This window comes from Girardinichthys multiradiatus, chromosome 24 (genome assembly GCF_021462225.1).
Source record: "Girardinichthys multiradiatus isolate DD_20200921_A chromosome 24, DD_fGirMul_XY1, whole genome shotgun sequence".
NCBI lineage: Eukaryota > Metazoa > Chordata > Actinopteri > Cyprinodontiformes > Goodeidae > Girardinichthys > Girardinichthys multiradiatus.
The window spans coordinates 8,771,960-8,789,719 of record NC_061816.1 but is presented as its reverse complement, the minus strand read 5'-3'; the positions used below and the strand labels follow the sequence as shown (position 1 = coordinate 8,789,719).

General features: G+C 42.8%; 1 protein-coding gene across 1 annotated transcript in view; it reads left to right on the top strand.

The window, feature by feature from the left end:
* LOC124861296 overlaps positions 1-17,760 on the top strand; it is a 19,157-nt gene extending 1,397 nt beyond the window's left edge. The window contains exons 2-10 of the mRNA XM_047354882.1: positions 4,764-4,909; positions 6,599-6,680; positions 7,696-7,831; positions 7,943-8,145; positions 8,239-8,375; positions 8,469-8,610; positions 8,692-8,973; positions 11,503-16,555; positions 16,634-17,760. Coding sequence (XP_047210838.1) covers positions 4,764-4,909; positions 6,599-6,680; positions 7,696-7,831; positions 7,943-8,145; positions 8,239-8,375; positions 8,469-8,610; positions 8,692-8,973; positions 11,503-16,555; positions 16,634-16,644 — 6,192 coding nt within the window. The 3' untranslated portion in view covers positions 16,645-17,760. The remainder of the gene's footprint in view (positions 1-4,763; positions 4,910-6,598; positions 6,681-7,695; positions 7,832-7,942; positions 8,146-8,238; positions 8,376-8,468; positions 8,611-8,691; positions 8,974-11,502; positions 16,556-16,633) is intronic.

The window sequence follows — 17,760 nt, the reverse complement described above, 5'->3', positions numbered from 1 at the left end:
ATCAAGGGTAGAGTTACCATATCAAACTGGTCAAATACATTACTGGCATGAATGCATGGTACTTGAAGTTATAGCCTACCAAATATACTTTCAAGCAATCCTTAATTTAGCCAGTAATTGAGAGCCATTGTGGAAGGTCTAAAGAGCCGCAGGTTGCAGCTAGTATAGTGATTGTATACAGGTCCTTCTCAAAAAATTAGCATATTGTGATAAAGTTCATTATTTTCTATAATGTAATGATGAAAATTTAACATTCATATATTTTAGATTAATTGCACACTAACTGAAATATTTCAAGTCTTTTATTGTCTCAATATGGATGATTTTGGCATACAGCTCATGAAAACCCAAAATTCCTATCTCACAAAATTAGCATATTTCATCCGACCAATAAAAGAAAAGTGTTTTTAATATAAAAAACGTCAACCTTCAAATAATCATGTACAGTTATGCACTCAATACTTGGTCGGGAATCCTTTGCAGAAATGACTGCTTCAATGTGGCGTGGCATGGAGGCAATCAGCCTGTGGCACTGCTGAGGTCTTATGGAGGCCCAGGATGCTTCGATAGCGGCCTTTAGCTCATCCAGAGTGTTGGGTCTTGAGTCTCTCAACGTTCTCTTCACAATATCCCACAGATTCTCTATGGGGTTCAGGTCAGGAGAGTTGGCAGGCCAATTGAGCACAGTGATACCATGGTCAGTAAACCATTTACCAGTGGTTTTGGCACTGTGAGCAGGTGCCAGGTCGTGCTGAAAAATGAAATCTTCATCTCCATAAAGCTTTTCAGCAGATGGAAGCAAGAAGTGCTCCAAAATCTCCTGATAGCTAGCTGCATTGACCCTGCCCTTGATAAAACACAGTGGACCAACACCAGCAGCTGACACGGCACCCCAGACCATCACTGACTGTGGGTACTTGACACTGGACTTCTGGCATTTTGGCATTTCCTTCTCCCCAGTCTTCCTCCAGACTCTGGCACCTTGATTTCTGAATGACATGCAGAATTTGCTTTCATCCGAAAAAAGTACTTTGGACCACTGAGCAACAGTCCAGTGCTGCTTCTCTGTAGCCCAGGACTGGGGAATGTGGCACCTGTAGCCCATTTCCTGCACAAGCCTGTGCACGGTGGCTCTGGATGTTTCTACTCCAGACTCAGTCCACTGCTTCCGCAGGTCCCCCAAGGTCTGGAATCGGCCCTTCTCCACAATCTTCCTCAGGGTCCGGTCACCTCTTCTCGTTGTGCAGCGTTTTTTGCTACACTTTTTCCTTCCCACAGACTTCCCACTGAGGTGCCTTGATACAGCACTCTGGGAACAGCCTATTCGTTCAGAAATGTCTTTCTGTGTCTTACCCTCTTGCTTGAGGGTGTCAATAGTGGCCTTCTGGACAGCAGTCAGGTCGGCAGTCTTACCCATGATTGGGGTTTTGAGTGATGAACCAGGCTGGGAGTTTTAAAGGCCTCAGGAATCTTTTGCAGGTGTTTAGAGTTAACTCGTTGATTCAGATGATTAGGTTCATAGCTCGTTTAGAGACCCTTTTAATGATATGCTAATTTTGTGAGATAGGAATTTTGGGTTTTCATGAGCTGTATGCCAAAATCATCCGTATTAAGACAATAAAAGACCTGAAATATTTCAGTTAGTGTGCAATGAATCTAAAATATATGAATGTTAAATTTTCATCATGACATTACGGAAAATAATGAACTTTATCACAATATGCTAATTTTTTGAGAAGGACCTGTAGTGAAACCTGCAGCTTGTTGACATTTTGGACACTCATTCTTGCTTGAGGAAATTAGTCAAAAAAACCCCATTTGGATTTATTCAGGAAACATTCCAGGAAGATGAAAAATAGAAATGTTTTGAACATCTACTGGACATTGCATAGATTTTCATTGTTCTGAAGAGACAAAAATACCGGAGAATGAATACTTTTAATATTGTCTCATACAAAGACACTATATTACAATAAAATGACCCCAATAAATGACAAAATCATTTCAGGTTAAATGTAATATCATCTTTTTTGGCTTTGTCATAAATCACGTCCTCTATAAATGGGGGCTCCTTTTTATATTTTTCTTTAATGATGACGGTGCAGCCATGTTTAGATTTGCATTATTATCTCTTGAGGTAACCACCTTGTGATGAGCAGGTTTATACTGTGAGAAATTATCATAAAAACATTTTGACCGCTGAACACAATTAAATTATATAACTATTATAAATACAGCGGTCTTTAAAGCAGTAGTACTGTTGTTTGGTGAGAAGCTAGCAGTAACCAGTTTGTACAGGTCCTTCTCAAAAAATTAGCGTATTGTGATAAAGTTCATTATTTTCCATAATGTCATGATGTAAATTTAACATTCATATATTTTAGATTCATTGCACACTAACTGAAATATTTCAGGTCTTTTATTGTCTTAATACGGATGATTTTGGCATACAGCTCATGAAAACCCAAAATTCCTATCTCACAAAATTAGCATATCATTAAAAGGGTCTCTAAACGAGCTATGAACCTAATCATCTGAATCAACGAGTTAACTCTAAACACCTGCAAAAGATTCCTGAGGCCTTTAAAACTCCCAGCCTGGTTCATCACTCAAAACCCCAATCATGGGTAAGACTGCTGACCTGACTGCTGTCCAGAAGGCCACTATTGACACCCTCAAGCAAGAGAGTAAGACTCAGAAATAAATTTCTGAACAAATAGGCTGTTCCCAGAGTGCTGTATCAAGGCACCTCAGTGGGAAGTCTGTGGGAAGGAAAAAGTGTGGCAGAAAACGGTGCACAACGAGAAGAGGTGACCGGACCCTGAGGAAGATCGTGGAGAAGGGCCGATTCCAGACCTTGGAGGACCTGCGGAAGCAGTGGACTGAGTCTGGAGTAGAAACATCCAGAGCCACCGTGCACAGACGTGTGCAGGAAATGGGCTACAGGTGCCGCATTCCCCAGTCCTGGGCTACAAAGAAGCAGCACTGGACTGTTGCTCAGTGGTCCAAAGTACTTTTTTCGGATGAAAGCAAATTCTGCATGTCATTCGGAAATCAAGGTGCCAGAGTCTGGAGGAAGACTGGGGAGAAGGAAATGCCAAAATGCCAGAAGTCCAGTGTCAAGTATCCACAGTCAGTGATGGTCTGGGGTGCCGTGTCAGCTGCTGGTGTTGGTCCACTGTGTTTTATCAAGGGCAGGGTCAATGCAGCTAGCTATCAGGAGATTTTGGAGCACTTCATGCTTCCATCTGCTGAAAAGCTTTATGGAGATGAAGATTTCATTTTTCAGCATGACCTGGCACCTGCTCACAGTGCCAAAACCACTGGTAAATGGTTTACTGACCATGGTATCACTGTGCTCAATTGGCCTGCCAACTCTCCTGACCTGAACCCCATAGAGAATCTGTGGGATATTGTGAAGAGAACGTTGAGAGTGTGATGGAAATTCTTTTATTAAATGTTCCAAAGTGTGTGACCTTTGGGTTACCTCACTTCTGTGAACATCTGTGTTAGGGAGTAAGCTGTAAAAGCCATTATCAGAAGTTTAATGGTTCAGACTCATCTTTTAGGACAATGTCAGGAAGGGCGGTTAGGTCTGTTCCTAGATAACCTTGTCACATTTGAACTCAAGAAGGGTTTGGGTCATAAAACACAGACTCTTTGAAGTTGAGATAACACTGTCATGTTCTGGTATAAATACTGTGTGTAAATGTTGATCGGGGCTCTGTTCAACTGACTTGCTTGGTGACAGAGTCATTCAAACGCTGATGCCTTTGAATAAAACTTATAAAGACAAAGTCCGGATTTTCTCTTGTTATGAGTCAACGTCTACCCACTTTGATAAGAAAATTCCACAACAAGAGACTCAAGACCCAACACTCTGGATGAGCTAAAGGCCGCTATCGAAGCATCCTGGGCCTCCATAAGACCTCAGCAGTGCCACAGGCTGATTGCCTCCATGCCACGCCACATTGAAGCAGTCATTTCTGCCAAAGGATTCCTGACCAAGTATTGAGTGCATAACTGTAAATTATTATTTGAAGGTTGACGTTTTTTGTATTAAAAACACCTTTCTTTTATTGGTCGGATAAAATATGCTAATTTTGTGAGATAGGAATTTTGGGTTTTCATGAGCTGTATGCCAAAATCATCCGTATTAAGACAATAAAAGACCTGAAATATTTCAGTTAGTGTGCAATGAATCTAAAATATATGAATGTTAAATTTTCATCATGACATTATGGAAAATAATGAACTTTATCACAATATGCTAATATTTTGAGAAGGACCTGTAGGAGGCCTTTAAGGCCTGAGATCGGCCCTCTTGACATTCACTGCCAGCCTGTTGGATCTTTACCATTAGAGGGCAACGTCGGCACCAGTTTGCAGGGGAATTGGTTACTACACATCTTGGTCAGAGACTGAACCCCATTGAACCTGCCATTTATTGTGATGAATGAGTTAATTGGGGCGTTGCGTGGTGTAGCGGTAGAGTCCTCGACGACGTCCTGGGTTCAATTCCAGCTCTTTTCTCTCTTTACACGTTTCCTGTCTGGTAACTGTCAATAAAGGCCACTAGTGCAAAAAACACTAGTACAAAACACCCTGGACACGCTTATTGTAACAATAACCTCAGCATTAGAGTATTTGTACTTATACCATTGTCCTGGACATTACATTGATAACTCTCAACACAGATTTAAGCTTAACTTCTGATACAAATCTCTGATTGTCCTAATAAGTATGTTTTTCCCTCTGTGCAGGTGGTGGAGGAATATGCCTCTCACTGGCACGTACCGCTGCCCCAGCTCAGGATCCTTGAAATAGCTCTTCGTCATTTTTCTCGAGCCTCAGCCTTCTTCCCAACAAGCTGTGATCATGTGCACCGCACAATCAGTAGCATTGCTCTGTAAGTACACAGACCATATTTGCTCCCATAGCTGGGGTTTTTTGGCTTCATTTATGACATGACAACAAATAAAATGTAAACAGACCTTCACTAAGGTGCCACTTCCAGAAGGACTAAAGTTGCAACTCGTTTCTAATAGTCTGTGTGCTGCATTCATCGGTCCTGGTTGGATTTGTCTCGGCTGCAGTAAAAAAAACAAAAAAAAAACTGGCAGATAAATTGTCTGCTTTTCTTTGAGGGATAAGGTTCATCCTGTTTTAATCATGGAGATGACGTTAACATCTAAATGAGTCAATTTTCAACCTGACCAACTCATAAAGTAATAACTACAAGTCATTTATAAGTTACTGTCTTTATTAGATTTTGAAGAAAGACTTTAATAAAACAGTTTGCAGCTGACATGAGGTGTTTTTCTTTCTTTTACAGTTTCTATGGCTTTTTATCCCCCTATGCCTGAATAGTAAGGGCTTCATTTAATTTATCTTCATCATACTGGGGTTGGTTCTTCATGCATGTATCTGATAACTTAAAACACAAATCTTTGTTTACTTTTTTAAGTATCCAATAAGTATTTTGAGTTAAAAAAAACGGCTATATTTTTATTGGGTGAACTATAAGTTTAAATAAAACCAACTTTATATTATTTGGAAAATACCAGGAGTCACTAAAATACAGATGACTATTGATCATTTAAAATTGAACCAGTATCTAAACTTGCATTTCTGGGTTTAATGCCAAAATCTGCTGCAAATCTCAATTAAGACACGTAAACATGAGAATACCACGAAGTGTTGCAGATCATAGATCAATGAATATTCTGTTCAATTCAGTTGTACGACCACATCTGTTTACTGTGTGGGAGTTTAGTGTAGCAGCTGCTCAACAAACCTACAACCATTGTTCATTAGCTGTGCAGCATAATTAGCTGTGTGTTTGTACAACTGAATGGGGTTTGAGGCTTTGATCTATGGAGTAGTTTGGGTGATGGCTTGAAGAAAAGCCTCAAGATAAATGAAATAATAAAACCTATAATGGTGTTTTGGGGATGTATGTAGCTGAGGATAGGTTGTGGTGAGGTTTGCTCCTTGCTTCTCTGTTACTTGGGATTAAAACTGGAATTACAAATCTTGTGCAATATTGAAATCGGACATTTGGGATGGCAGTGTTTATTTATTTAGGATAAAATGATTTAGGAAAGCATTGTAATCAAAAGTGGGTAGGGAATATGTTTTTACTTCTACCTACTTCCTACTCGAAACCAATTATTAATCTAAAAGAAAACTAAGATTAATTGGGAAATCAGCAGATAGGTTATAAAAACATGGGCAGCCCTACTGTGATTTTAACCCAACGTTGACTAGTCTCCAGCTGTTCAATGTTGGAACACATTTAAACTCTGCAAGTTTTCAACTGCATTTTAAAACCAGCTCACAGTGAGGTTGGCTGCATCTCTGGGGGAAAAGATTCCTTCTCTTACTTTATAAACCTTTGCTACTGTAACTCTTAGTGGACCCTCATTTATCCATCATGCCGTTTCACCCGGGTTTTCCCTCAGATCCACAGAGAACTGCATTGTAAAACCGTTCCAGACGTTCGGCTCCTCAACACACACACAAATAACCGAATGTCTTTAAATGGCTACAGAGGTTGAGAGGTGATCTTAAAATGATTGCTCTGATCTTTTCACAGGAGTGTTTTTGAGTTGCTGCTGTTTTTTGACCAGAAGGACTTCAACGAGGAGCCATTGAAACAATTCACTGCTACATTCCAGGTGAGAAGCAGCAGGCAGAGCTTTATGTGAGGTTCTGCATGGTTCTGTTCTACACTGCTGCAACAGCAGAAGGTCTTGGGACGTTTCCATGTAATCAAGTTTACAGCGAAGTTTCTTTTGGTACAAGAAACTCAGCTGCAGTAGTGATGTGTGTTTTTAAAGCTTCAGGATGGCTGCAGCTGTGGATCAAAGCAGGGTCCGGTTGAAGGGCAAAGCTGAAACACAGTCCAACATCGTTGTTTGGATAAATGTGGATCTGAGATTCTGGATGAATGCAAACATCAGGATCTCTATCAGACTGTTTTTTTTTTTCTTTGAAAACATAAATATAAATACTTTCAGTAAATACAATCATCATAATATTGTCTTGTAAAGTTAAAGCCAGTTGTCGAAATTCAGTGCATGTACCACAAGAAATTCTCTAAAGTGGATTCTCTGACAGTATGACGTCAGACATTTTTGAAGTCCTCTAAGATTGAAGTGGTACATTTACCGGATCCGGACATTTTATCCGGCCTCATTTCCTGTATCAGAACGATGTTTCCCAGATGCAGATTCGCCATGAACGCCTCGGCCTGGATCTGGAATAGACGTCTGAGATGGTGAGGGAGAAGCTGCAGTCTGGCTGCACTGATTCCAGAGATGTCCTTCTGATACAGGAGAAGAACCCAGATGTTCCACAAACACTTTGGAAAATATCCAGATGCTCGTCTCCTAAATTTAACATATGAACCTTAGGGGACTCCTGACATTTTTTGTTGCAAATGTCTGAGAATATCCTAGTTTTACTGTTGTAAATGTATGCCTTTTAATCATGGAAAATGATTTTTTTCTTTCTTCCAAATTCCAAACTTTCTGACATCAGACAATATCCAAAATGTTAAATGTTATAAAATGTGAGTTTTTGGGCAGAAATTTACTCTTCTTTTGTCTACAATGGCCCCAATACTCCATCCTAAAGATTGGTTTCCCAGGTTGATTTGAGCCTGTTGTGTTTGTACTTATTCTCTTCCAGGAGTGTCATTCAGTCTTAGCGAAGCATGAAAATGTTTTTTTACTTCAAGTGGAGCGTTTACTCCAGGATGGTGGGATGTGGGCCAGCCCTGCCTTACAGGCAATCCTCAGCGCATCCAGTTTACCTCAGAATGAAGGTAAATGATTTTTTTTTGTACATGCCCTGAGCTTTGTCTTCCTCAGAGCTCATTTTTTGTTGTTCAAGTGTAGAAAGTGAACTAAGACTCTTTCTTTTGACTTTCCCTCAGTGGATTGTTACATCAGCTCTGAGCTGCCGGTGTTCCTTGACCTCCGTGTGCGCTACCTTTCATCCTGTGGACGTGGCAGCGAGGCTGCTGCCCTGGCTAAATGTTGTGTTCGGCATCCCACTGCAGGCCAGCTACTGTTCTTCCTCCAGGTCTACCTCTCATGGCTTCTCAAAACGGGGCAGCATGACCGCCTATGTAAAGAGGTGAGTGGAGCTTAATCCTCACCTGTTTGTCAGTCAGCGGGTCTGTCTGTCTTGTTGCTCAGCATCTTTTACTGTTTTTTGTTGTTTTTTTAGGTGCCAGACATTAATGGTAAAGACGCGCTGCACATTATCTGCAGCTTGGAGTGTGAGGAAACAGATGAGTTGCTAAAAGCCCTCAGCACTGCCTTCCTGTCTCAACAGCTCCAAAGGGGAGATATGTACTATCTATGGTAAGTAAGCTGAAGTTGATGCTCATATGATGACAGATATGTTTGTAATTTGGTCAGAATAGAGCAGTTATGAGACTGTTTTTCTGTTTGTAGCGAACTTGTCCTTGTGTGGATTAATCTTCATAGACGGTTGAACACGTCCAAACGGACTCTGTTAGACGCGTGTCATCAGCTGATGCTGTCTGCCACAAATGTCAAATCAATCTTTCCCTTTATTAGAGCCATACTACAGGAGGTGAGTCAGGAATGCTGCATTTTCTCCTGAATAATAGGAAATTCTGTCAAACGCTAACTTTCTCCGTGTGTTTCTGGCCAGGTTGGTGAAGACGGCGTCCAGTTCTGTGTGGAGCTCTGTGCGAATGCTCTGAGGTCTCGTCTTCCATGTGACGTCCTCACAAAGACTTTCATTTATAAAACAATTGCCGTTCTGCTGCCCAGTGATCTGGAAGTCTGCCGGGCGTGCGCTCTTCTGGTCTTCTTCCTGGAGCGCACCGTTGAGTCCTATAAGATGGTGTACCTTCTTTATATGCACCCTGATCAGGAGTACCACGTGGATGACAGCCCGATTGGAAATAATGTTCGCTTTGAGACCCTGCAGGTAGAGAATCTTTTTATGTATGTTTTGATGGGTGCACTCCATCCCTACTTGCAGAATCTTAAATAGGATTTTGATATTTTGTCCTTTACTGTTCTCAATGGTTTGGTGGATTTTGTCTCAGGGAACATCTGTAGGACCATGAACATGAGGGTTTTCACATTCAAATTAGCATGAATTCACCAAGAACTGATCACAGAAGTCCAGTCTTGGCAATAAAAGCAAGAGTTTAGTAGATATTTATTATTTCTTCTGATACTGATGGTTAAAAATGTACATTTTTGTTTGAAAAATAGAAAGTATGATGTCTGCTTCATTGAGGTGAGGAAATGTTTTAGTGCAACGAACTGAAAGACTATTAAGGGTTTAGAAAAAGGCATCTGGTCGAGAGTGAAGATCTTTAAAACTTAGGTTAGTAAGGATAACGGCTGACGCGAACAAAATTCCTGGAGTGAAAAAAGGGAAGAAGCGTTGTTTGGCCACAGTCAATTATATATGCGTTTCTATTGACAAAGGAGTTGAGTCACTCTACACAACAAAGTTTAGCACGGTGTTGGTTGTATCATACTATGGGGCTCAATTACAACTAGAGATTAACCAATCAGGCTTTCTGTGAGGTCTGACCTGTTGACTTACATGTAAAACAAATTCATGCACAGTTTTAGCAGACTAAACATAACAGTATAACTATAAAAGAAAATATGTGCTGCAAGATATGGGTTTGCTCAAAAAAATAAAGGGGACACCTAAACAAAACAATGTAACTCGAAATCAGTCACACCTTTGTGGAATCAATGTCACCAGTTAGGTAGTAACACTTATTGTGAATCAATTTCACCTGCTGCTGTGTAAATGGAACATACAGCAGGTGGAAATGAGAGGTAATTAGCAAGACAACCCCTATAAAAGAGTGATTCTGCAGGTGGAGACCTCACTTTTTCATTTTGTCAGTGCTGTCCCGCTTAGAGGCATCATGAAGCGTTTTTTACACCCCACTGAAGTTGCTGAAGTAGTGCAGCTCATCCAGGATGGCACATTAATGCGAGCTGTGGCAAGAAGGTTTGCTGTGTCTGTCAGCGTAGTGTCCAGAGCCTGGAGGCGCTACCAGGAGACGTGGAGGAGGTCGTAGGAGGGCAACAACCCAGCAGCAGGACCGCTACCTCCACCTTTGTGCAAGGAGGAACAGGAGGAGCACTGCCAGAGCCCTGCAAATTGACCTCCAGCAGGCCACAAATGTGCATGTGTCTGCACAAACTGTTAGAAACCGACTCCATGAGGATGGTATGAGGGCCCGACGTCCACATATAGGGTCTGTGCTTACAGCCCAACACCGTGCAGGACGCTTGGCGTTTGCTATGGAACACCAAAATTGGCAAATTCACCACGGGCGCCCTGTGCTCTTCACAGATGAAAGCAGGTTCACACTGAGCACATGTGACAGACGTGATAGAGTCTGGAGACACCGTGGAGAGCGATCTGCTGCCTGCAACATCCTTCAGCATGACTGGTTTGGCTGTGGGTCAGTAATGGTGTGGGGTGGCATTTCTTTGGAGGGTCACATGGCCCTCCATGTGCTCACCAGAGGTAGCCTGACTGCCATTAGGTACCGAGATGAGATCCTCAGACCCCTTGTGAGACCATATGCTGGTGTGGTTGGTCCTGGGTTCCTCCTAATGCAGGACAATGCTAGACCTCATGTGGCTGCAGTGTGTCAGCAGTTCCTGCAAGATGAAGACATTGAAGCTATGGACTGGCCCGCCTGTTCCCCAGACCTGAATCCGATTGAGCACATCTGGAACATCATGTCTCGCTCCATCCACCAACGTCACGTTGCTCCACAGACTGTCCAGGAGTTGGTGGATGCTTTAGTTCAAGTCTGGGAGGAGATCCCTCAGGAGATCATCCACCGTCTCATCAGGAGCATGTCCAGGCGTTGTAGGGAGGTCATACAACACATGATAGAAATATCTAAAACATTAGAACACAGACTAGCCAATGATGTATGAGCCCCAGATAATTACTGCCTGCTGTATTAAGGAATTATTTGTTTTGTTTCCAAACATTAGTGAGTTGATTGGTCGTTACAGAAAAATCTGGTCACTATTCTCCAAAGAGGTATATGCAGGTATTCATTCTAGCATGACCATGAAGGGCCCAGTGGCCCCAACATACTGGTAATTTATTCCTTTTCAAATAAATCAAGTTCTTTTGGGCTCTGTGAACGATGCAGTTTAATTAAAAATGAGCCCAAATTCAATTTTTCTTTAAAATATGCAAAGGGGACCCAAGTGGGCTCAATGGTTCACATCAAGTATTCCAGCTTTGACCAAAGAGTCTGAGCTGAGCAAATGATTTAATGAGGTGGTGAACCCCAAACATGCATCTGAACGTATTGTAGGAAAGTTTCTAATGCCAAATTTAGAAAACTCACAACGAATTAAAAGTTACAGTAGAATTATTTCTGTACACTGTCTGTAATAACTGGAAACGCAGATAAAACAAGATGTTTCATATATGCTTTTTATTTTGCAGGTCTTGAAGAAGGACCTGTACTTTGACCCAGAGTTCTGGAACCTCATTGCTTTGCGGACCAGCTGTTTGAAGCTGATGAGTGAGAAGGTTGTTAGTGCTGCCCTAGAAGAAATCATGGAGGACAAATGGATCTCTAAGTACTGCACCAGAGGTTCTGCCCTCCGCTCAGTTTGTCAAAGAGAAACTGCGGCTAAGAAACGGCGCCGTAAGGAGGACCGATTTTGTAAAAGAGATTCAAACACCGCATCCAAACGATTTAAGGTGGACACGGAGAAAATGCGCCTAAATAACCACGCTCTTAGAAGAAGAGGCAACCAAGGCTCCCAAGCATTGAGGGAATCTTCTTCTGGACCTTTGAGACGCTCATTTTGGCAGCTCGACAGAATACACGGCAGTTTGACACTGAGGTTTGATGAACACAGACGCACTACAAGGTTCTCGGAGAGAAACCTGCCGAAACGAAAGATCAAGAAACCCAAGTGGCTCCTGGAAGACTCAGGAACGCTGGAGAACGTTCCTCTAAAGATTAAAAGGAACGGGCTGAAACAGCAAAAGCTGCTCCGATCCTGCGTCATAAAGAGATCTCAAACCGGTCCGATCAAGAACAGTGCCAAACTCAAACCACCAGTAAATACTCATCAGAAGGCAAAGGAGAGCAACGATTACCAAAACGGTTTCTCCTTGGACTCTGTGAAACCGGTGAACCCTCCACAAATCATCCTGGAGCTGTCGCTTCCAGACAATGAACTAATGGATACGTTTAATGATGATTCTTTCAACAGACCCAAAAGATTCTCTCAAGTGCTTCTTTACAAACCAACAATGAAATATCCTGATACTTCACCTCCAGCCAAGACCGGCCACGGCAAAGAGGTGATTCTACGATCCCGGGATGCCACCATGTTTGTACGACTGCTGCACTGCTACGCACGGCGGCCAAAAGGAAAAGGTAGCGCCTCAAACGTTCATGGTTCCGTCTCAACAATCACTCGCTCCTCGGCGCAGGGAAGCCCGTCAAAGGATCCAGAACTCTGTGAGAGGCCCGTCTCCGGGCCTAAAGGTGCCACACCAGAAAAAGGCAAAGAGAAGGGATTACATGTTTTAGAAAAGCTTTCTAAAGCTCAAAGTACAAAAGATGCCTCTAGAGTCCCTCAAGCTGAAACGGAAAAGCTCCTCCAAAACGTCACTTGTGGAAGAAGTTCCTCTGAAGGCTCTCCTGCTGTAACAGAAGGAACCACAGCGGCAGCAACATATGTGACAGAAATCGCAAATGTGCATGACGTCCCACAAGCTCAGTCCATCGCCTCAGGAGGAGAGGCGTTTGAGGAGTCGGCTGTTGAAATGAAAGTCACCATTGCCTCACAAGCTTCAGTTTTAGACAAAGTCTCCAAGTCTCCAACAAGAGAAGACTTGGCCCACGTTTCTCAAATCTCAAAGGTAGTGAAGAATAAGAAAAAATCTCCAGCCGAAATCCTTCCGGTTTCATTAAACAGTAATGATTCAGATGATGCTCTTCTCTCACAATGTGAAGATAATGCACTCAACCGTGTGGAACAAGATATGGAGACACCGTCGACTCAGGAAGACGGCGGTGACGTTCTTCCTGATAGGGCTGCTGCAGAGGTGTTGAGGAAAAGCCCAAAAGGAAACGTGAAAAACATGAATTCAGCTGCTGCTTGTAGTTCCACAGTCGGAGCTGGTGAAAGGGAAGAGTCTACACAGATGTTGGAATCAGAAATGATCACTGAACCTTCACCTGGCGAGTTTCCTGATCCGGAGAAAGACAAACATGTACCAGGCCTGTCAAAAAGTCCAAAAGGTAAAGGCAAGCTTAAGGGGGCTGAGAAAACACATACTACCTCTAGCAGCACTGTGCGAGAACAGGAGGCCTCTCTAGTTGACTTGTTTAAGAAAGAGAACGCAAAAGCTGACACTCGTTCAGAAACGTCTGAGAACAGTGAGCTTCTGGAAACGCCTCGAGAAACCGAGGAATCCAAGCTGGAGCATTACTGTACTTTCTGCAGCAAATTCTTCATGGGGACTCGTGTCGTAGAGCACGCAATGTTCCACTTCCGAAAAGACGAGTGCACTTTCTGCAGAACGACCTTCAAAGACGACCTGATGGCCATGATGCACCTCTCTGATCACATAGAAAAGATGAAGAGGTTGAAAGCTGAAGAAAATGGCATCTCTACAACCAAGACCTCAGCCAAAGCAAAGACAACAAATGTGCCTCCTGGACACACGAAAGAAAAACCCAAGAAATCTGCAGCATCTCCTCAAAGCTCTGCAGATATAAACCCACCTGAATCCAGGATGTTAAGATCTAATCAGAAACAAACGAGTGGAACGTCTTCACAGGAAAAAGAAACATTAACGCATGTCGGTGGAGAAGCTGCTGTTCACAGGGTAAACGGGCATATTGGCAAAAAGAATAAATATAGAGGATTAAAGGACGACTCTGATTCCAAGCAGCAATCTGCACAGCAACAGAGCTCTGAAGAAAAAACACATTACAGAACGTTCAGTTCAAGGTTGCGAGAAAATACACAAATTGAATCGAAGAGTTCAGCGTCAGCTCAAACCAGTAAGGAGGTGGTAAAGTCATCAGGAGATGGAAAGAAAAAGAGGGAATCTTTACAGCTCCAACAAACAGACTCTAAACTGTTAGGAGATGTTGGTGGAAGGAAAAATGTGGAGCCCCAGGAGAAAGTGTCCTGTCCTGCGAAAAGATGCTCCTGGTTTACGGATCTCTTAAAGAACCGAGTTGGTCTCCTGTACCATGCTCTGGACAAACACTACGGCGACATTAAGCCTTTGGAGCTGGCGTTTCGTGTCGGAAACGGCAAATGCAGCATTTGCATGAGGGTCATGTGGAGTTTCGAACACTTTCAGCACCACGTGGAGAGACACAGGCTCGTCCCGAGGCATCCCTGCCTTCACCGGGGTTGCACAGCAAGGTTCAAAAGCGGAATGGAAATGAGACGCCATGCCAGAAAACACAGTCCGCTGCAGGCGATGTGCTGTCGCCCTGGATGCTCTCAGCTATTCATTTGTCTCTGGGCTCTGAACCTTCACGAAAGAGAGCACTACGCTTCCAAGCCAGCTGAACCAGACTCTTCTGCAAATGCACAAAGAGACGACAAACCTCTTAAAACACCAGATGGAAAGAAAACTCAAAGTTCAGAGGATACCTTCGAGCCAGTCGTCAGGAACGCTACCCTTAGGTTGAGAGAACAAGCAAGAAACAACTCTTTAAAAAGAAATATCAAAGCTCGTGTTTCTGCCAGCTCAGCAGCTCAACAACAAAACAAGCTTAGAATGAGAAATAAAAGCATAGATTATAACGAGTCTGAAAGGGACGCCTCCCCGGAACCTACAGCCCAAAACCTCAGGTTGAGGCAAAAGTTAAGGAAAGATCGAGCAACAAATCAAGCTCACAAAATTCATAAAGTCGTCTCATCATCCTTGCTAAAACACAAAAGCAAAGTGAAGAGTAGGTTAAGGTTAAAAAATGTCAGAATAGCCACTAGAGGTCTTAAAAGAAGAACGTGTCCTCCGAGGTTGAGCAAAACTGCAGCCGGCCAGAAGAGACCCTCTCAAGACATTCTTGTCGGCACCAAGACCAACAAAGATGCTCAGGATGACGTGATAATTACAGAAACAACAGCGAATGATTCAAAGTCAAATGCATCAGAGGTCAAGCAGGTTACAAGGAACCAAACACCCAGTAAATCTCAATCCACCAGTTTAAACCAGTCTGGCTTCTCTGATCTCCACAGACAGAAACCAACTGTGGACAGAAAGAAACCCCACAGGGTCAGAAATCACTGTGTGCCTTCAGACTCTAGCAAGTTAAAGAAAAACAAGATTAGAAAAAGTATAGAGTACAACAAGGCTGTCGAGATGCGTCAGAAACAAAGCTCTGCTTCAAAAAAGCCCGCAGAGTCCGAACCCGTAAAGGTAAAAGCAGTGGTTGAAGGTTCTGATGATGAGAAGGCGAAAAAACAAGATTCTGCTCACCTCAACTCTAGTAACTCGGTGCTCACCGTCCCAGCTGAAGGTGCAGACATGCCACCAACCACAGAGAAACCGCTAAGATCAAAGATGGAGGGAATTTCAAAGATCTCAGGAGTCAGGAAAGAAGAAAACACCAACACTGCTGCTCTGAGCTCCGTCAAGTCAGCGAAGAAAAAGGTCAATCAGAAGGTGAAGGGAAAACATACTGGCAAAAATCAAACCTTGAAAAATCTCCCTAAGTCAACAGTGGAGGCCAAAGGACAGGATAAAGCAAAAGGAGCCGAGGGGATATTAAAGGGGTTAAAAATGTTAATAAAAAACACTCTTGATGAGAAAGGAAAAAGGAATGAATTGGCCAAAAATGCAACTCTGGACGCATCCCTTCCATCAATGCCCAACATTTTGAATGCTTGTCCATCCCAAGTTCCCGATCAAAACGAGCCGAGCATTCATAAAAAGGAAAAACGTAAGAAATCAAAAATTGCAAAGAAGCCTGAGACCAATAGAGCAACCAAGAGGAGCAAAGAGATCAATAAAGAAAAGACCCGAAAGCTTGCCAAGAAAAAAGTTAAAGAGGGCAGTCAGCCAGCAGCTAAAGATTCTGCAAAACCTTCGGCTGAAGGAGGAAGTTCTCCTGCTGAGAAGGGAAATCCTCCAGCAGAACCAACACCATCTCAGGTTAATCCTGCTGGTTGTCCTCAAACACCTGAGGAAAAAGAATGGAGTGAGGATGTTAAATCAACACCGTGTAAGGAAACCCTTGCAGCGTACAGCAAGAAACCGTACCTGCGCCTGCCACCCACAGCCTACCTGGACGAGAAGTACACCACCATGCCGAAGAGAAGGAAGGAGATACCGTTCTTCCAGCACAGCCGCGAAGGCATCTCCCCCGAGTCGGCATGCTTGAAAGCAGCTCTGCAGAGGCACCGGTGCGCCAAGTGCTTCTCCACTTTCAGCAGCACTGAGGAGCTGCAGAGTCACAACCAGCTGCAGAAGTGCTCAAACCTGTTTGGCTTCGACTCTGACGACGAGGGTGAGTTCAGTTTTTCTATCTGAAACATCTAGTCGGCAGGTCTTATCATTCGGTTTTCACTTTATTCTGTTGTTTCAGGTAACAGCTGAGCCAATTCTACAAGGTCTGGATGCTAAACAAGCTAGCAATGAACCCGAGGATTGATCGTACCTCAGCAAGTCAGCGCTCCTAAGACACAGACCCGGAACTTGACAGGAACAGACGTTGGCTGCAGTTAATTCTGTGGAGCAGACATAAGAACCTCCTGAACTGAACCCCAGTCAGATTGATGGTAGTACTGAAGTGCCTGCTGTGGAACCGCCGTGCTGCGCCGCCCCGTATGGAGATTAATCCGTAAAAACGGACACATGAAAACAAGGCTACAAATGTTCATCCGTAAGCCATACAGTGACAGTGACATTGGTTGCTTTTTGCACTGTTCTCATAAGTGTTTGAGTGGATCTGTCCTCATGTTGAAGGAACGTGGAATTTAAAGTTCAGTTTTTATCATCTTAGGGTCACAATTTAGACCAAGTCTAAACTACACAGTTCTAAGGTTGCTGTATCGGTCCTTTCTTGTTTAAATACTATTTCTTATTAAAAAAAGAATTCCTATGGGGCCCCCTATTGGTAAGTAACCAGTAGGGGGCAGTGTGCACCAATCTTGATCTCCTCATCAAGGTAACTTTTCCTATTTACTTAAGAGAACATTTAAGGATGCATATTGCTTTGTCACCTGAATGCTTTCTGACACACTAAAGCTGCTCAGTTTTTACTCACCACTGTGTTGACTCCAAAAATTGGATTCATTTTTAAAAAGCTAATAGCAAGCTGTGTGTAATTCACCAATAATAATGAACCACAAAATGTGCCACTGTCCTACTAATTTATCATTGATTTATTATTCACTTTTGAGTCTGTTTTCTTTGTCTGGCTCGTCTTATTTACTGTTCATAACCTCAGCCCAGTTGAGCAACGTGAACTTTTCATTGGAGTAAAATTTATTTTTCAGGATCACTTCCAACAAACTCATGGCAGACATACATAATGTGTCGAAGTGTTACCGCGAGGCCGCGTGTGTGTCTCACGAACAGCCCCAGGTTTTATTTATATAAATGTATATCTTTTGTAAATATTTAAATAGTTTCAATGGCTTATTATATAAATGCTGGAGCTGGGTTTATATTTTGTTCTTGAGGGGGAAAAAAATAAAATGTTTCAAATGA